Genomic DNA, 21,162 nt, shown 5'->3' with positions numbered 1-21,162 from the left:
GCATGCAATATATGTAAGACACCCCTCTAGCAGGTCTTACATCCCTAAGGCAGGGTGCCTTATATTACATGTGAGTTCATATGTGCATGAGCAGATATGCCCCTGCTATGTCTTTGTCGATTCTCAGACAAAGAAAGTGTACAGGGAAGTCATTTTAAATGCATGTGCTGGACACTGGTCACTACGAGTTCCCTAGCTACATGATGGCTTCTCTGAATCCTGGGATGTATGGTATAAAACATCTCAGAATAATAAACCCTCACTGATCCCAGTGATGGATTTATTACAAAATACACACAGAGGGCACCTTAGAGGTGCCCCTTGAAAACCTACCAACTACTAGTGTGCTGACTCATTGGTCCTGACCAGTTCAGCCACCACAGACACGTTTCTGGCCCCCAACGGTAAGAGCCAGCACATCTGAGGGCCTGAGACAAAAGCCTGCACTGGGCAGAGGTGTTTCCTCCTCTCCAAGGCAGGATGGACATTACCGAGCAGGGAGCTTCAAAGGTTTGCCACCTTTGTTATGCAACCCAGGTTTCTCCAGATGCTGGAGATGATCAACCCTCCTCTCCTGAATCCACTTTTGGTGGCAACACACGCAGGAAAATTAGTTAAATTAGAAGTGCCCACTTCAGCCAGTCCCACTCCTAAGATGGACAAGCTGAGATGGACAATACTTTTTTAATGCCTCTATCTTGTTTGGAAGGAATTAGACCACTAGGGTTAGGGTTATGCCCACTTCCCAGTGCAAGTGGTCATAACAAAGATTTAGTCACCCTAAAGGTGAATAGCCCATTGGCTAACACCTGGCACTCCCTGTGATGGTCCTAAATTCAATATTTAGGTGGCACTCCTGAGCCCTAGAACTCAGATTCCTGACGACCTAAGAAGAGACAGACACCACAGAGATGCACCAGCAGAGAAGACTGCAGACATCAACTGACTTGGCCCCAGCCCTACCGGCCTGTCTGCAGCCTTCAAAGAGCCCAAAAGACAACTTGTCCTGCAGCCCAGAAACTTCCAAACCCTTGGGAGGACTGCCTGCAATAAAGACCAAGATATTCCATGGACAGCAGTCCTGTCCAAAAGAAACCAACCTAAACGAAAAAATACTCTGCCTGAGGAACTGTGAAACCACCTCCGGGTCCACCTCTGCACCTAAAGCCCACGGCCCGAGTTCAAGTGGCCCTACGGTGCTGAGAAGGTTCCCTATCACTTTTGAGCAAAAGCCCACTGTGGGCTGACCCCTCCTGGACTCCACAGTGAAGCTTGCAGCCTCAAATCGAAGACTCCCCCCAACCGAGACCTGTCTGGTAAGACTTTTCTGACCCTAAGGACACCCCTGCACCAGGAGCCCCTGGGCTTTGGGGAGCACAATCAATGGTGCTCTGACGTCCCCCTGCATCTCTACTTACCTGGGCAGCTGTGGGTTGTCTTCGCGCAGCCTCGTGGCCATAGCCTCCATCCTGTTTCTGAAACCGATCTCCTCCGTTGGATAACATTGGACACCTGACCCTGTGTTGGCACTCTGGCCCCGGCTGCCCCTGTGCTGCTGAGGATGTAAGTTTGGAGCTACTTTGTGGCCCCCCTTTTACTCACCCCAACTCCAGGAGATCAACTCCTGACCCAGCTTTACTCATCTGGGAGTAGCGCATCTTCGGTGACACCCTGTCTTTATTGGTTAACATTGGAAGCACAGCGCTGTGTTGGCACTCTGCACCCAGCTGCCCCTGTGCCACTGAGGGTGTAAGTTTGGTGCTCCCTTGTGCTCCCCCCAGTGCTTACCTCAACCCCAGGAGACCAATATCTGACACCGCTTTTACTAACCTGTGATCAGCACATCTTCGTTTACCCCCAGTCTCTATTGGTTAACATTGGGCACCCGACTCTGAATCTGACCTCTGCACCCGGCCGCCCCTGTGCTCCTGTGGGTGCACTCTTGGTACTGATTTAAACCTTGCCTGGTGTTGACCTACAACCCTGGAGACAGGATCTGTAAGCGGAGTACTTACCTGCAAAACTGCATTTTTGTTTTTCTCTCCTAGGTTAATATTGAAGACTCTAAAAATTGCACTGTAGATATTTTGCAACTGAAAAGCATTTTTAATTTAAAAACTGCTTACCTTATAACGAAGTTCGTTGGTTCAAAACATATATAAAAGTAAATGTTATTTTTCTAATTTGATCTCAGATTTATTCTTTGAGTGTGTTTCTCATTTATTGCCTTTGTGAGTACAACAAATGCTTAACACGACTCCTTGATAAGCTTAATTGCTCACCCACATAACCACAAATAGAGAATTAGACCTATCTATTTGTGCCTCTGCAAACCTTTAGGGATCCACTGGACTCTCTGCACAGTGTACTTTATTTTAGTCCACCATAGAGAGAGCCGTACAAACCGTTCAATTATGCAGTGCAGAAAGACAGCTGATGTGAAAATGCACAATTTTTCCCTACATGAAAAGCAGTGTTACTCATGGAGAAACCCCCTTTCCTACACTCCTATCAGGTTTTGTGGTGATCTGTATCCACTCCCATCCTGGAAGAAGAGGTTCTCCGACCTTTCATTGGAGCTAAACCCTACCCTAAATGGCTTTGTGAATTGGCTACCAGAATCCAGCAACTACAATCTACAAAATGTAAAAACTGTAGACTTCCAGACCTACTCCTATTTACCAGCTCATACATCTGTGGACTTTCTATAAGCAGGTAATTCATAGGATTAAATTAAATTGAGTAATTGCATATATTAATGTGTGTCAGACTTATAAATGCAGTACCATTTAATTTATTCACAGCAATCCCTGATATTTACAGCATTTAAATGCTGTATAAAGTGATATGTCAAACAAGCATTTATGTTACACATAGTACTAAATATTCCATATTAAGTAGTGGAAAGGGGAATATAAACTAAGGAATCCCTTTTAAGGTTTATACTAAAAAATGTAACTTGCCTTCCAATGCCATTAGATAGAGGCAGAACAATTCGATGAACCCAGCTAAAACTGAAATCAGGGGTATGCACATTTTTATAGATTATTATAATTCACATCAATTGTATAGTTATGACTTCCTAGCTCAGGTAGTGTATAAAAGATATTGTGGAGGAGCAGGCGTGTGCATTTTAGAAGTAAGCGGGCGGGATTCATGACAGTTTCAGGACAGCCATGATTATGTGAATGCTTTCTGTTTAAATAAGTTGTATATAAATGTGCCTTATGTGGATATCCTAAATATTAGAATAGCTCTAGAACTCCTGGACCTAGGTCATATGGTCGCATAACTTTCCTAAATCACAACTCTCATCAGCTCCGGCAGTCTCCCACTGTCAGTATTCTGTTTCATCACATATTATACAAGTTGATAAAAATCCAAGTCCACTTTCTCACTAGATCAACTTCAGAAACTTTAGTATGAATGTCTGGAACTATTCTCAAGGGATAAAACTGAAATGTCTGGAACACCTCATGACCTCTGGCAGTATACTGCAGAATATTTGCACAATAGACATTACTGCTGCCAGGAATCACACACCCTAGCGATTATACATCGCAACATGTATCACTTTGAAATACTTGGTCATTGTCCATCTTCACATTAAACAATTCTACATAAAACAAACATTCCCACATTCCATATGATATCTACGAGCCCATGACATTTATATAGTTATAGCAGTTATGAAGTATGCTCAACAGAGTCATTGACAACAATGCAAAATTAGTTAGAATAACTTGCTAATCATTGCAAACAAAAATTCTTTCTTATGGTCCTAGTCAAAGGTGGTGTAAATGAGACCAGTGGAGAAAGGGACTAGGGTAGGTCTTTAGGCTAAATAGACTTGAGTGTTAAGTGGTACACTTGTGGGTAAATTCATGTTCATAAATAACACTAAACCTTGGTCACCCGTGTTCGCCCATGTGTACACTAAGTATAACCATGGTTTGCCCATTAGAGGAGATGTGGCCTGATGGTCAGAAATGCTGACTTTGCAACTGGGGAACCAGGTTCGCACCCCTGTGTCGGCTCGCCATCATATGACTCTGGAAAAATCACTTAATCTCCCCATGTGTGAAAACAAAATGAATCCAACCTTGTAACAAAAGCTGGTGTTCATGCAAAGAGCGCCAAAGCCCTCGGGTCGAGTTCGCTCAATAAAAAACTGCAAATAAAACAGGAAAGAAACCCTGACAAATGCTGCAGAAAGATGGGCAATGGAGTGCTGTGTTATCAAAAACACATAACAGAGCATTGGCTCAAATAATTGGCTATTGGGAGCCTGGAAAAGGGCATCTGGGGTGAATAGGAAGAGGCAGCAGTTGTATTATACCTATGGATCACCCATACAATCTAGCATGGGGAGTCTATGCATTTAAGGAGTTAGGATATGGACAGACAGGTAACAGTCCACAAATTAGCAGCTACCCTTCCTCCAAGTTTAAACCACAAGACCTATGAGGAAAGGCTCATTATTAAACAACCCATACAACCAATCAATGGAATTTTAGAGAAATAAGAAAGAGTGGCCTGGTCACAAACAGCACTACAGTTCCAGACTACTGGTAGAACACACTACATAAATATACTTAACATAACAATACTGGAGGAAAGGAAGAGCATGGGAAGTTAATTATTAGTAAAGCTTGAGAAAGTGTAACTTCTATGTGGATAAAGAAGTAGCTAACTTGCAAAGGCATGCATATTTCAATTATCCTATGTTAGAATGTGCCAAATTACAAAAAAGCAAGTATAGATATTGTTGGACAAATGATGCATGGCCTGTTTATGCTTTTCTTTAAATTTTAATTTGATAAATAAGCATGCAAAATTCCAATGTCATGACACATAAACCTACGGTATTATAATGACATTTGTAAGTGCTTTTCCCTCAGTTGTTATTTCTTTGTTTCTGTGTGTCCTTCACAACAATTCTGTTTCAAATTTCACAGGTCCTCTGTAATGATAATTTTTGACAGACAGTGCATCACAGGAGAGGATCCAAAATTTTTTGTGTTCATGGAAATGGCATCTGGTCCACAAAGACAGCAAATTCTAAGAAAAGTTGTAGCTAGTGAAATAAGCAACACCAGCAGCTGTGGCCCAGATGTACTATCTGGATATATTCAAAGTGTATCATGAATAGTGTGGGAAAAGGCACCTTCCCTTTTCTGCCTCAGATAAATCAAGTAGCTAGCACTGAATAACCCTTTGTGGTATAAAAGCATCACTGGTAATCAATTTTATAGACTTAGGCATGGTATAATCAAACGTACGAAGACCTGTTAGTGCATGATGGCCTCCATTGTGTACAAACTGGCAACATGGTACTTATGTTCAAGCACATGGAAAATTCACAACAGAGGAAGAGGAGTAGTACTGGTTTCAGCCAGCAGCTCAGCAGTAACTGTGGTGTGATGGAGCTCAAGTCTCGCTAGCCTGGCTTTTATTTAAAACATTCTTAGGGGCCCTAACCAGCTTCGGATCAGAGAGCTTAATGAAATTAACAAAGAAGTATATGCTCTACATTAATGACAAACCAACAGCTCAAGGGTACAGTGGCAGCAATTGATGGATGGAATTTTAAAGCAATTTAATAGAAAGCAAAAATTGTGGAACTGGAAGGACTTGAGGGTTGCACAAAATGTAAAAGCATCTGTCTGAGAAAACATTGACAGTTTACTCAGCATCAGTGAGGAAGGTTTACAACACAGATTGCAACACTGAGACTGATTATCAGCTGCACTTCACCCAAGAGTTAAAGACCTTTAATAAATTGCATGGCACATCTTATGGTGGGTTTACCACACTCCACTGACAAACTGGTTTCACTTCAAGTCCCACAACTTAATCCTCCCTGTCTGATTTACGGTGAAACAACTATACCTCCAAACTTTAGGGCTCATTGACACCAGTCTAACTCCTAATAACTTGGAAAGAACAACTGCACCTAAAGTAAAATACTGACACCACACTGCTGTAAGTACTTAATAAGAAAACACGCATTATATAACGACACTACAATAGTGTAAAAACAATAAAATTATTCAATGACAAAATGTATCCAACCATATCATTGTGAAGTTCATCTCATCGCCTGATCTGGTGGCTCAAATAGCAAATGATGCACTGTAGGACCACATAGTTTTACCCCATGGTCACAGGTTAGAATCATGACAAATCCACTCTGCTTTTTATCCTTCAGAGCTTGATAAAATATGTATTGTTGCATTAGAAATCAGCAAACAATTGTTAACGGTTAATAGTTCAAGTAACTCATGTGACAAAACACCTGTTATTTTTGTTTAGTTAGAAGATATTAGAGAGGGCAACCAACTTTAAGTTCTGAATAGGATATCTACACATGAATCACAATAAATCAGAAAGTAGTACAATCTATTTTTAAATCAAATGAAGAAAGATGCAGGTACTTAAAGAACTCCAAACCTTCTTTCAAAAGTGTTGATCCGTGATATTTATTGTTTACCTCCCTCTGTCCCTCTCTATTTCTTTTTATCTAATTTGTTAGGTATTTATGTGTGTTGTTCTTATGCAGACTGCTCTCCATATTGTAAACTGCTCTCTACCTCTGAAGTGAAGTGACATCTGAAGAGAACAGGAAGTAGCTCCTGAAATCAATCACATCATCAAAAGTGCAAAGCAGAAGACTGCCTTTTTAGGGTGGAGCGCTGTGGCCCCTGTTGTAATCCCTCCCTGGGCTTTTAACCACGCCCATGTCACACCCATCAGTTTAGTTGGTTCGTGGGCTTGCTTTTTAAAATTTGCTTTATTTCATTAGTGAAAGGCATGTATACGTCATGCCTTTTCCGGTGTTTAGCCCTCCTCGAGAGCACCGGTAAACTGCTGAAAACAAACGAGGCTTCATGTTTTCCATATGGTTTCTGGACTACTTTTTATTTTTATTTTCTACGCAGCGCGATCTCGCTGGGCAGTCATTGCGCCATTTGCATGACATCGACCCTGTTACATGGATAATTGCAAGTTTTGCCAATTACATGGATAACTGCACTTTTGGCAATACGTTTGACTGCGAGCGAACTTCTGTTTCCTTTTGTGTGTCTCCTTCATGCTCATCGTGGCCGTCAGTTCACTTATCTGAAACTGTTTTATTTTTCATTTTCAGTTTATGTGGCAAGAAAAGTCCGGTTAGGAGTTTACAACGCTAATAGCTCTAACTCGAGAAAATCAGAGACCCATTGCATTGCAAATGCTTGTTTCTTGTTGGTGTGATGGCAGAGAAGAAAAGAACATCAAACACATACCAAGTACTAGTAATTGAACACAAATAGACGCTGTTACATTACATGTTCCAGAATTCGTATCTTTCCTCACCATGTCTAAATTATATATTATTTTTACTGCCATGTATGCACTAAGGTGAAACCACGGAAACAGCGATCTTTTCTTTGTTGGTGATTGTTAACCTTCTATTCGATTGTTCTTTCTAAATAAGCACCATCTGTTTATTATTTAAACCAGCGTAAACGGCTTGCAAATGTTTGTGTGGCCCTTTGGGAAATATTTAATCTTGTAAACATGACAGCAGAACATATGAACATGGGCCAGACTCCTCTCGCCTTTAGCCACTGAGGATCTTTCTGGGTGGCAAAACATCAACAATTTAAAACTAGGTGTTGATGCAGCTTGTGTGCTGAAGCCTATGTTTGTACAACCCAGATCTGCTTTCACCGGTGAGCAACAATTGCATATGGGGAATTTACACACATTGCAGAAATGACTGGAATTTGTATACAAAGCTCCACCCATCTCATGGGATAAACCCACAGAGAACTAAGAGTGCATGTTTATTGTCAGGATATTTTTTGCTTATTTCTTTCTACTGACGCTATGTAGATGTTTTTGCTAAATGGTTCAATGATAATGTTGATTTCAATTTCGATTTGTAAGGGCCCAAAGGTTCTCATCCACTGCCCTGGTGCTTTTTTATTTTTTGACTGTCCTGTAAAAAATGCAATAGTCTTTAAACCTACACAAGGGTTGGCAAATGCAATATGTCTGGTTTTAGTGTGCTGATGCACGCAAATATAGGCCTGCGCAAGTTGTGTCTGCTTGTGCTAACACTTTAAAGAACATCTATTTTTGAAGCACTTAAAGGAGAGGCCATCTTAACCAACGTATGGAAGCATATAATAATAAATTAAGCCAGACTACTACTCAACAACTCGAACGTCACATAACATGCCACTTAATGCCATCCTATGACAATCCAAATAACTGTTTTAAGATGTGCTGGAATCTGCCATGAACTTAAATCAGTACCCTGCTTAATAACCAATAATGGCATCATTTTGTCTTATACTTGGAGCATGGCACTCACATTCCTTAAGTCCATCCATACCTCAGCAAGGAGGATACATGTATTTTTTGGAGTTGGGAAAAGGATAGTTGCACAAAGCTCTCAAGACAGACTCAAGTCCTTTACATTTCTTTCACAAACATAAAATATTGCAAGCCATTACTAGATATCCTTATTAAGTCAGTCACAAGCCCTCGCACATTCTTTCACAAAGGTGCAGTATCATAAGCCATTACTAGATGCCCTTCTCTTCTAGGATCAGGCATCAGTCTATGAAGAGTAGTGCAATACCAAGTAGAAGTAGTTAATAAGTGATTTTATTCTTTACACTGAACAGCATTGTTTAAAGCTTCCTGGTGCTACAAATGTGGAGCATATATAGAGAAGCAACTGGTGGCAGGTAGTTGAGTCATTCTTAGATGAGGATGCAAAGATGCTCAGAGGGACTACATTATTGAGCAAACACTAATGCAAAATATAAAGTGAAAAAAATATATCAAGATACTTTCACAAAGAATGCAGTATCACAGTCCATTATGAGAGGTCCCTTTTTGGTGAGGCACATTTATTTCACAAAGGTGCAGTCTCACAAGCCATTGCTCTGTGTGCCTCTTGAATCAGACTCAAGTGTGTTAAGTTACTCCTAAAGTAGCAGTAGTACCAGAAGCATTTAATAGGTTTCCCTTTTAAGTAAGGCACAGATCTGTGAAGATTCTTCCACAGGCTGTTACAAGATATCCCTCAAGTCCTTAGAAACATTTTCACAAATATCCAATACCTGAGACTGTTAGGTAGGTATCCCTCTTGAGTCAAGCAAATGTCTTTGAAGATGTTTTCATATGGGTGAAGTATAAAGATCTACTGAGCAACTAGAGTGCTAACATTCTCAAATCATGAGTGTGTGCGCATCTGAATGCCACTGTAATGGAACCAAAGCTGTAAAACTGAAAGCATTTCCCACAGAGCATACTGCAAAGTTCTCCTTCACCTATCACCAAACCTGTATAAGCCCTAATGGGTCATTCCCCGGGGCCGACATGTAAGTATAGGATAGGAGAGGTAAGTATGCAGCCCCTCTCAGTCCCCGACCTGTAAAAGGCCCTAGTGACCCAGTCTCTGGGGTCAGCTTCCACAATACATCCCAGGAAGGCCACTTCCGAGACACAGTAGTTTCACTACCAAGAGGAGTATGGGCAGGGAAGGCAAGTGTGCTCCCAACAGGCAGGAGCAGACTTTTGGTTCACTGCCAGTGCTCTTGCGGACAAGGAAATTCAGATTGCTCTCACCTGCATGAGGACATGTGGGAAGCTGGTGGTATCTGCAGGGGCCCTGGGGCTCCAGGAGGCTCAGGAAGAGGGTGTCCTAAGGAATGAGGACCCTAGGGCCACAAGAGGCTAGGTGGGGTCTGCATGCCCCACTTAAAATATGAGTTGTCTCTAAGGGATGGGGTTCCTGAAGCCCAGAGTGGCTCTGGGAGAAGGGCTGTTCACCAACACATCTTAATATAAAATGAAGGCCCCGGGGGATGGTGTTCCCAGAGTCATAAAGGATTAGGGAGGGGGCAGCGTGCCCCATTCCCATTATTAAAAAATATGGCCCTAGGGGATGGGGTCCTTTGGGCCTGTGGTAGCTCAAAAAGGGGAACTGTGCACTCAGAAGAAATGTAGCTGCAGCCGCCAGGTCAGGTACATGAACCGGATCACATGTGCCACTAGAACTGTAATGCAAATCAGCAGGTAAAGGTGGGCCCTATCTTCCAACTTGAACACTAATCTAAAATGTGCAGAAAAGTGTGTTCCATAGATCTGAGATTTTGTTGCTTGAGTTACCACAAAGCATAAAAAACTTTGAACTGAGTTGCACAACTGATCAGTGGGGGTATATGAAGGGGTATATGAGGTAATCTTCACATGTGCCTAAATAATGTCTATGGGCACAGTGTATGGGAGAATATTATCATGAGATATGGATGGGAGAGAGAATAGCGGCAGGGGCATGGCACGTTACTGAGAATCGCATCTTAGGTTCTAGCCATGTAGTTGCATTCAGACCGAACAATGTAGTGTTTTGTTTTGCTGAAGATTAAACTCTTTATTGTACCCAAAAGATAAGGCCTCGGCTGGATAATAAATGTTTGTGCCTGTTGATTGACTGTTGAGCTTCAACCTCAACCCGCACTACATCTGTGAGAAGAGACTGCTTACCTTGCTACCATGAGGCACAAGTGTGGAAAGGGTTGTACTTTGTCCACGTTGATAAGCCGCAGCAGCGCAGATCCCAGGTCTCCAGTGGCAAAGTATCTCATCAATCAATACTGGAGTTCAATAGCGCCTGCCTGTACTGTGGCATCTCAGTGTACTTGCATTTGTGATACATTTTTTTTTTTAATTCACTGGTGGTAACTATTCTGATAATAATATGACGTTTACAGGCCACAATAGTATTCACAAATGCTCAATAAGGACCTCATTCACAAACGCATATGAGAGAATGGTACATTTTACTCCTGGAGTACTTTTCAAAATACTCTTGCAAGCCTTGTGAATCAACCTAAAAACATCCAACTTGCTATTAGTAAAAGTGCAAAAACGGTACAGTCCATTTCATTTGCACTAATTGTAAATTAATATTCCAATATTCCTACTGTATTCCTGTTTTAGATATTTTGGGGCTAATTCACAAAGGCATGCAAGAATATGTAAAAGATTACTGCAGGAATATTGCTTTACATATTTCAAAATGCCTTTATGAATAGGCTCCTATGTGATGATATGTTCTTCCACACCGGTGAATTGTAAGGATACATATCACAGAGTGCATGAGATCTATCCCAGCCGAGAATTCCTGTTGCACAGCATGCCTGTTATGACAAATAGGTTGACTATTGGAAACTGACACCAAAATGCTCTCTGATTTCCTTACAATCTGCTCTGCACAAAGATCTTCTTATTAAACTCAAGAAAGCCAGGACCTGTGTAGGCTACCCCATTAATATTAATTTGATTATCTAAACAGATAAACACAAAAGAAGCTCTTTATTTTCAATCACTAGAAGAGAAACTTCTGATGAGAGCCTTACATCTTCAGAATGAAAGTGACATTTGCTATTACAAAGTGCTTAGTAAAGTTGGGGTCGGTTGGACATTGCAGAGACAAATGTGCTCACATTGGAGTCAAAGAAGAAAGGAGAAGTATGCTGTATATTTATCTCTCAAAAGGAGTTGAAGTAAATGCTGAAAAATGTCATTTTAATATAGTTTTGGAGCCTAACAAAGTCAATAATTACATTACCACCACTGGTTTACTGACGTCAGGCCCTGAACACAGCATTTTATGTTAACACACTAAAGGGAACTTCCTATTCACTTCCATTTATTAAAGTTCTGTTTCTGTGATTTTGGTTTGTGTCCCAGATAGCTACAGCTACATATTCAAAGACTGACACAGTAGTTACACTTGATTGATAAATTGCATTAGAGACATATGTGGTGATGAGACACATGCGGATCGTAATCTCAAAATCCTAGCAGGTCAAAGTAAGCCTATGACCATAATATAATTAACACAAGGAGCCCCATAGAGGTGGATAATAATAACCAAATTATTCAAGTGTGTAAAGCCAATTGAGTTGTTTTTGTACATCAAAGAGTCAATTACTTTCTACAAAGTTCATCTGAGTAGACCTCAAGTGCCCTGTAGTAAGCAAAAGGGTCCAAAATACCCTTGACACACTATTTGCACCCACTGTTACATAACCATAAACACACACTAGCTACCACCAGTGTATAATAAATTAAATTAAAAACCACTTAAAAGCTGAGATTTGATTCTGGCTTATGTGTGCAAAACCAGTGAAAATCATCAGTTATATGCATCTCATAACCCACATCGCCTGTCATGGTTAATTCTTGCTTAATTACTCCTTTCAGTGCCATCGGAAAATAGGTGTTTGATGCATAGTGGTCGACGTGAGTTGTAACATATATTTTGTGCCTTGCATACAATAATTGTTTAATTTCAGTGATTTAGCACATTTGAGCCAGAATGATAATTTATCCTCGGACCCCTGCGCCCGTCCAGCCATGTGCACCCAAACTCAGCAGCACACAACGCCTGCTGCCCATGGCCTTTTTTACCCTTGAACTCTCTTTCTTTCTCCCTCTCTTTTGCTCTCTGTATTTCTCTTTAGCTCCCTCTCTTTATCTTTCTCTTTCTCTCCCCCTCTCTCTGTATTCAGATGTCCTCCTCTATACTTTTTTCTGTCTCTCACTTTTTCTCTGTTTTTCAGCCTCGCAACCCTTGTGCCTTTCCAATGTGAGCGAACATTCCTAAAAGCTGAAATTATAAAATACATCTTTTTTCACACACTTCACCCCCTTTAACTTTTCTTTTATGCGCAGAACTGAACAAAAACACTCATGCTGGACCTTAGCTGACTATGTGAAGCAACTTACAAATTTGATGCATATCATTGTATGGATCAAGCATTATAGACAAATCAAAAAATGGCTTTTCAGTGGCAATCTGTCCTGAACCATAACTATGCAGTAATGACTAAACATACGTTTATGTTTCTTTTACAGACAGTGAAATTAATTCACTTCTGTTCATGAATATTAGTATTTGTTTCACATTTATGAACTTTATCAAATGTGCCTTCCTTCATTTTTATGAGTCACTCAGTACATTGAAATAGGTGATCGATTTAGTTGAATGTGTTGTGATCAAGGGCCAATATAAAGCTGAAACGTGTCAATTCCTGGACACATGAATAAACCTTCACTGCCTCTAACCAGACTGCAATTTTCCTGTTGGTTATTCAGTTAATTTATTGTGATCAAAAGTTATGTTTATTCCAATATTGCATAAGGAATGGCACTTTCCTCATTTAAGATGGCTGCCATTGAAAGGTTAATACACTTGAATGCTTGTGGCCAGTAGGATTTAGGCAATGACATTACGTCCGGGTTACTGATTATAAAGTGGTGAATACAGACATGATGTCATAACACAGCTTCACTGGACCGACTAAGATGAGGACACATGTATTGAATAGAAATATCAAGATTCATAGATGATTGTTGTCGAAGTTATGCTGTTTGATAGCAAACATATTTGTTAGATCACAATTTGGGACAGGAATTTGACATGTTTAATAATTCAAGTACGATGTATTTCTCTTTCCTGCGTTACATCTGAAATAGGTTGTTACACTTTTTTGCCATTTGAATATGAGGAAAGATAAACGGAACCTATTCCAAGATGATGGAGTACGTTTCTTTTTTTAAACAACTATGACAATTGTTATTTCAGATGTTAGATTTGAGTTGTTTTTTCACCAAGATAAACACTTTTAAATTATTGTTACCTGTCACAAAGTACTTGAATTTAAACGACGATTTGTTAAGCCATACGTGGGTTTGCTTTTTCTGTGTTACTTAAGAGCGCTAGGTATTTTGGATTGTCCAGTGTCCTCTTTGTTGAAAAATGTAAATGATGAATAGCCAAAAGTAGTAAAATTACTCAAAAGTTTAAGAGAAAAGTAACAGGGGTAACTTACTCACATCTCACTTACTTTTGAAAACAGCCCCTATTGTGTTCAAGGTATGCATGCAGTTGTCCTACGTGTACAGCAGTGAGAGCCAGCTGAAATCAGAACCATTTCCTCCTGCATCACACCAGCCTGACACTCTACTCCTTTGCCCCTACTCTTTCAATGCAGAATAATTGTCTTGTTCTTCAATTTATTGTTATAACTCAAACAATGAATCCCTGTTCACAAGAGCATATTTTGTAACTTATGCATTGGTATGATGGACATGCTATATGCTTCCAAGTTCCAAGTTAACATATTTTTCCTATTTCATGTTAAATGCATTTTAATGGGTCAATTAGTTTTTTCTCCTCACAAATATTTTTTTTTTCTTTTGCAAACCCACCGTAACATATATATTGCATTGTATAAAAAGAGAGTTGTGGTGTGCAGGCTAACTAACGTGTATTTATTCATGGTTTCTCTTTCAGCATTACCTAAGAGCTGATGCGATTATTTCAGAATATTTTCCCAGCCTTGTTAAATGGCAGACTAGGGATGAGTGGCCACGCCCCTTTTCCAGAACCTCCACAATGCTTAAGGGTGCATACCAGTTCTAGGCTCAAGACAATGTGGCAACTTTTAACTTCCTAGTCTTTCCTGCATTCCCATCTATTGGTGTTGACAGAAACCTGAACCAAAGACAGTTGCCCTTGTCTCCCATTTCCAACAGGAAATTAAAATACCGCCATTAGTTTTGATGTTTATATTATCCACAGCAGACTTTATTTTTATAATTCCTATTGAAAGCAGTACTTAAATACATACATTCGTTTATTGTCTAAAAGTGAGTATGTAAAACACCCTAAGCAGATGAAGAAAATCATTCTGGTTCCAATTATTATTATTTATGTTATTACCACCGCTGACTGATAGATCCACTATTCTGCCAACAGGACAGACATTAGAAAAAGTATCTCACTATAGTTACTTTTTTATTCTTGGTGAGAAATGAAACAGGAAAGCATAGTTCAGGTATTTGAAGGCATCCAGTATGTGGATTTTGTGAGATGTAACTTAAGTTTGGTTGGTGCATTGTTCTGTCTATGTTGAAGGCCATGTATCACATTTTTTAGCATAATGTCAGAGAATGTTGCAAACCGAACAATGTGACCCACATGCTTTATATTAGGGTAAATGTATTTTTAAGTATATTGTTTTTTGAATTGTTGATCCCTGAACCTTACCATCTGCCTCTCCCAGAACCTAACTCAGAGCACTTTGTGAGTTTCTCCAAAGCTGCTAGAGAGTGAGAGGTCATGGGTGTGCCTCATCGGAGCCTTCCAGGCAATTCTTTTGTAGGAGTTTAAGTAAACCAAATCTAAAGTCCTTCATTACGACCCTGGTGGTCTTAAGACTGCCAGGTTTGCGGTGGCGATCAGACTGCCACATTACAACCGCAGCGGTAGCGCCACGGTCGGACCGCCAGCACTGCCACTTTTTGTTGGCATGATGGTGTGGTTGTGCTGGCAGTCCTAATCCAACAAGGTAGCAGTGCAATCAGCGCTGCCCTGGGGATCACGACTCCCCTCTCAGCCAGCGGTTTCATGGCGATAGCACCGCCATGAAACCGCTGGCTGAGACAGGGTCAGGGGCACTTGGCATGGGCAGTGCAGGGCCCCCTCTGGCCAGCCCAGTCACAAACTTCATTGTCTGCTTTGCATACAGTGACCTTTGCAACGGGTACTGGTGCACCGTATGCACTACAGCATTGCCACTGGCTCAATTACGAGCCGGAGATAATGCTGTAGGCCGTTTTCCGCTGGGCCAGCGGGAAACTTGTAAGGGCCCCAGTAGGAAGACAGCCACATTAGCGGCAACCTCCCCCGTCTGAACTTTGGCGGAAGGGACTTTCCATCTGCCGAAGTTTTAATCGGGCTCAAACAGTTACAGCTTCAACCTTTATCAGGTAGAGTCAATTAAATCACATCTTAGATGCACGGACGGCATTTTTAACTATCCAACTATCCTATATGCTGAGTTTGTCATAGGTGCTAGATCTCTTACCTGGCCATCAGAGGCAGCTCTACTCAATTCTTTAAGTGGCAATTTCAAAAACTTTAATGGTTCTGTTAATTTGCATTATTGATAGCATAATCAAGGGCAAGTGAGTTGTAGGATTTTTAACCCCTAGAGTGCCCAGGACGTAAAGGTTACGTCCTCGTTTGCACCGCTCGGGTGCCAAGGACGTAACTGTTACATCCTACTATGGGCCCTTGAAGGAAGGACCAGCGCTCCCCCTGATGGCCTGGCACCCCCATTCCATGGGCAGGCATGGAAGGGGAATCGCTTCCCCTTCCACCCCCTGACCTCCCAGTGACATCTGATGACATCATTGCGCAATCGCGCGCTGACCTCATCAGAGGCCGCCCCCGGATCGGAAGAGAAATGAAAAAGCATTTCTCTTCCGATCACGTGCGGGGGTGGGAGAGGCATCACAGGAAAGGAAAGGCCTTTCCTTTCCTTTGCTGTCCCTCTGAGCATTTTTGCAGCCCGATCATGAAGCGATCGGGCTGCAGAAACGCCCACTAGACACCAAGGATTTTTTGTTTATGTGTGTTATTGACATGAGGGGAGCAATCCCTTGGGCAAGGGTCGCTCCCCAGGGGGACAAATTATTTTAAGGCCATTTCTGCCCCCCCCCCCCGGGCTGATCTGCCTATTATAATTAGGCTACTCTCCCCCCAGGGCTGGCAGAAGCCATTAGACACAAGGGATGTTTTTTCTATTTATTTATGTGTATAAGGGGAGCGACCCCTTAGGCAGGGGTCACTCCCAATGGGGGCAATTTCATTGTGAGGCCTTTTCTGTCCCCCCTGGGGGCAGATCAGCCAATATAAATTAGGCCAATCTGCCCCCAGGAGTACAGAAGCCAGCAGACATCAGGGATCTCACCTAGACACATCTGAAAACTGAACATCTGGATGAGTCCAGGGTGGTGTGCTTCACATGCGCCCGCACCATTTTCTTGCCCACAATGCCCTGCAAACCTCCAACTTTGCTGGAAATCACATTTTCCCACAGTTTTGTGATGGAACCTTCCAGAATCTGCAGGAATCCACAAAATTCCTACCACCCTGCATTGTCCCATCTACACAGCTAAAAATTCTGCCCCACTTGTCAGCCTAAAAACGTTTTTATTTTTTCAAATTGCTCTTTTGGACCCGCTTTGGATCCCCCTAATTTTCGACATGTTTTTGGCTGTTCCCTGTCATAGGCACTTGGCCCACCTACACAACTGAGGTATCATTTTTACCGGGAGACTGAGGGGAACGTTTGGTGGTAGGAAATCTGTGCCAGTGCGGTGACTGCACACAGAAAAGTGGGAAAAATTTGATTTTTTAGCTAAATTTGAGGTTTGCTGAGGGTTCTGGGTAAGAAAACACTGGGGGATCCACGCAAGTTACACCTCCCTGGACTCCCTCGGGTGACTAGTTCTCAAAAATGTTTGGGTTTGGTAGGTTTTCCTATACGGCTGCTGAGTCCAGGACCAAAAACGCAGGTGCCCCCCTGCAAAGACAGGTAGTTTCGTATTTGATAATTTTGATGTGTCCAGTTTTAAAAAATGCACAGGTTTGGTAGGTTTCCCTAGGTGCCGGCTGAGCTAGAGGCCAAAATCCACATGTAGGCACTTTCCCAAAAACACATCAGATTTCAATGTAAAAAATGTGATGTGTCCGTGTTGCGTTTCCTGTTGGGGCACTGGGCCTACCCACACCAAGTGAGGTACCATTTTTATTGGGAGACTTGGGGGAAGACCGAATAGCAGAACAAGTGTTATTACCCCTTGTCTTTCTCTACATTTTTCCTTACAAATGTTTGACAGTGTGTAAAAAAGACGTCTATTTGAGAAATGCCCTGTAATTCACATGCTAGTATGGGCACCATGGAACTCAGAGATGTGCAAATAACCACTGCTTCTCAACACCTTATCTTGTGCCCATTTCGGAAATACAAAGGTTTCCTTGATTACTATTTTTCACTCTTTATATTTCACCAAATTAATTTGTGTATACTGGGTATACAATGAAAACCCATTGCAGGGTGCAGCTCCTTTATTGGCTCTGGGTAGCTAGGGTTCTTGATGAACCTAAAAGCCCTCTATATCCTCACAACCAGAGGAGTCGAGCAGACGTAACAGTATATTACTTTTGAAAATCTGACATCGCAGGTAAAAGTTACAGAGTAAAACGTGGAGAAAATTTTTTTTTTCACCTCAATTTCAATATTTTTTTATTTCAGCTGTTATTTTCTGTAGGAAAACCTTGTGGGATCTACACAAATGACCCTGCTGAATTCAGAATTTTGTCTACTTTTCAGAAATGTTTAGCTTCCCGGGATCCAGCATTGGTTTGACACCCATTTCTGTCACTAACTGTAGGAGGCTAAAAGCACAAAAATGGTAAAAATGGGCATGTCCCAGTAAAATGCCAAAACTTGTGTTGAAAAATTTGGTTTTCTGATTCTAGTCTGCCTGTGCTGAAAGCTGCGAAGATGGTGATTTTAGCACTGCAAACCCTTTGTTGATGCCATTTTCAGGGGAAAAACAACACAAGCATTCTTCTGAAGCCCTTTTTCCCATTTTTTTTTTTAAACAAAAGTTTTGCTGTATTTTGGCTAATTTCTTGGTCTCCTCCAGGTGAACCCACAAAATCTGGGTACGTCTAGAATCCCTAGGATGTTGGAAAAAAAGGATGCAAATTTGGCGTGGGTAGCTTATGTGGCCAAATGTTATGAGGGCCTAAACGTGAACTGCACCAAATAGACCAAAAAGGGCCTGGCACCTGAGGGGGAAAAGGCCCGGCAGGGAAGGGGTTAAAAGAACAAGTTCACCTCAAGAGTAGAGTGTACAACAATTTCTCAGAAAGCAGTTGCCATGTTATCTCAACTAAATTTTGCTCCCAATCACATGATTTATTGAATGTCAATTCCTTTGAACTGACATAAAGGAGATAAAAACATATTATGGAGCAGGAAAGCGAAGAAAGGTCATACTTCTTAGTTGTAAAAAAGATTGTGCTAAAATCCGTGAGTACTTTTCCCTGCATCTATATCTGAGAATGAAAATTCTACACAATATGGAAGTTGTGTTTGAGAGGAAATAATCTGGTACAAAGTGAAAGGGGCAAATAAGGAAATTGATTAATCAACTTAATCAATCAATACTAGAAAAGTACATTTTCAAAGGAAATTTGCTCTAATTTCACTACAGAAAATCATTTTGACTTACCTGCTCCAAAGGCAAAGAAGAAACTTCTATCCCTGTTCTCCCTTAGAAGGCCCATGACACGTTTTGCCATTCTTTCATTCCTCTTGTAGATTAGCTCTTGCCGGAAATAGCTGTCTATTTCTTGTGCGGTCACTTGCTCATGTGGAGGGAGGGTGGTGTTGATAAAGTTAGGAAGCTGTGAATATAAAATATTACAGCCTTTAATATGCTAAATACTTCCAGTTCACGGTTTTACTACCACTTTTCTATAGGTTTATTCAAAATATCAATGCTGTTGCAGGACATCAATATCAGAGGAAATACTTTTTATTATGTTTTTTTTACTTAATGGATTCTATTAACTTACAACCTGCAATCATAATTAAATAGCATACTGTAAAGCATGTGTTTGTGCCTTAATCTATACAGCTACGCATCTGTACGAGAATAAGTCAAAGTTATGCCTTGGTTTGTCACTTAATTTGGGCTCAAAATGGGATTTATTTTTTTCACTACAATACACAGGTTCCAACAAATCTCCTGTAAAAATGTCCGGAACCCCGAAAGAATATAAATCTGCCTTTTTTTAGCTCTTTTAACTTAGCTCCCATACTGGCCATGTTCACTTCACACTTAATCATATGTAAACATAATGAAGTTACCATCCATGTAACTTGACATTTTGCATTCGTACAGAACAATGAAGAATTTATATCCAAGTAATAAGTTGTAGAATTTATTCAAAGTGAATGTAAAAATTAACAAGTTGCGCTGAATACATTCACCACAAATAAACTTGTGTTTTCATTTTAACAGTTGGTCAGAGGTGAATTGCACAGGACTTGCATACGTTTGCATCAGTGTTACAAGCAGTAATAACAATAATAATAAAAAGCTGTGGTCTTTTAAATGTTTGACAGTAAGCATTCGATGCTCCTTTTTCAATATTCAGGCTGAATGTCCTTCTATGATTCTTGATGAATGGGCGGCGTTGTAGCTTACCAGACATTTTGAACATGAGTACTTTTTTAATTCTCATATATAATATAACGCTGAAAAATCCTTGGAAGAAGGGCTGTAAAGGTTGTGCAAAGGCTGTGCACTGGTAGGTTTATCACAGAACAGTCCATTCAAAGCAGCGTGCAAAATTGAGCAAGTGGTCCCCCTACCTGAAATAGCAAAGGCAGTACGTGTCAACCCCTAATGTTTCTCGTCCCAATACAGTAAGGTACACCATTTTAAAAATGTTTTCCATTTTTTAACAGCGAAAGAACCTCATATACTTTCCCAATGAATATAAGAGCAACTTTGTAAAAGGCTATGAGTAAGGTCACATTCACCTCAGTCGCTATTGTGGAACACACAGCTCTTTTCATACTAATCTTCTTGTGCTTGGAATCAGTGCACGAGGATTTTAAGCCCAGTATAGCGCTGAGACAGCAAGAAAAGGACTTGTCTGTAAAGCCGAGAAAGGGCAGATTCACAAGTGTGAATTAGTAGCTGGTGCGAGTGGTGGCTCTCGGGGTAGATCTCAGGCAGGCAACACCTCTTTTCCCTCTTTTTGATATTTCGTTAATGTTCTGTCAAAGCACAGAGCGATTCACAGCTGCAGAACTCCTGAATACATGAGCAGCTTGCATCTTGCATACCCTTCTGCTCACCTTTACAGATGGCTCAGCTTTTACTCGTCAAGAGGGAGGACCTCGGTACAAGGATCATACAAGGAAAAGACCAGAAACTGACTTCTGTGGTTTCAGAATACATTTCACTTCATATTTATTACAATACCACAATTACCATATTTCGAATCATAAAAAAACGCATCATGGGAATAACATATCTACAGTACAAAATAGGCATTTGCCTTTCCTAAATTTGAACCGTTTATTTTTTAAACATTTAGTGGTCTGAGGGTTGCATTTTTAAACAAGTCTTTCCCACACCACATTGTTCCTCACCATGCTAAAACCAAGGGCTCTGTTGAAATAAAAGAAAAAATTCAGTTCCCCTACCAAA

The 21,162-nt window shown here is 41.0% G+C and overlaps 1 protein-coding gene across 2 annotated transcripts in view; it reads right to left on the bottom strand.

Moving 5' to 3' along the window:
- The window catches only part of TRABD2B (TraB domain containing 2B), a 462,624-nt gene that overhangs the window by 152,928 nt on the left and 288,534 nt on the right, over positions 1-21,162 (bottom strand). For both annotated transcript variants that reach the window (XM_069232709.1, XM_069232708.1), the window contains exon 4: positions 19,168-19,342. In XM_069232709.1, coding sequence (XP_069088810.1) covers positions 19,168-19,342 — 175 coding nt within the window. The remainder of the gene's footprint in view (positions 1-19,167; positions 19,343-21,162) is intronic.

This window comes from Pleurodeles waltl, chromosome 4_2 (assembly GCF_031143425.1).
Source record: "Pleurodeles waltl isolate 20211129_DDA chromosome 4_2, aPleWal1.hap1.20221129, whole genome shotgun sequence".
NCBI lineage: Eukaryota > Metazoa > Chordata > Amphibia > Caudata > Salamandridae > Pleurodeles > Pleurodeles waltl.
Note: the sequence above shows the minus strand (reverse complement) of the source record. Positions and strands in the feature narration are given on the sequence as shown.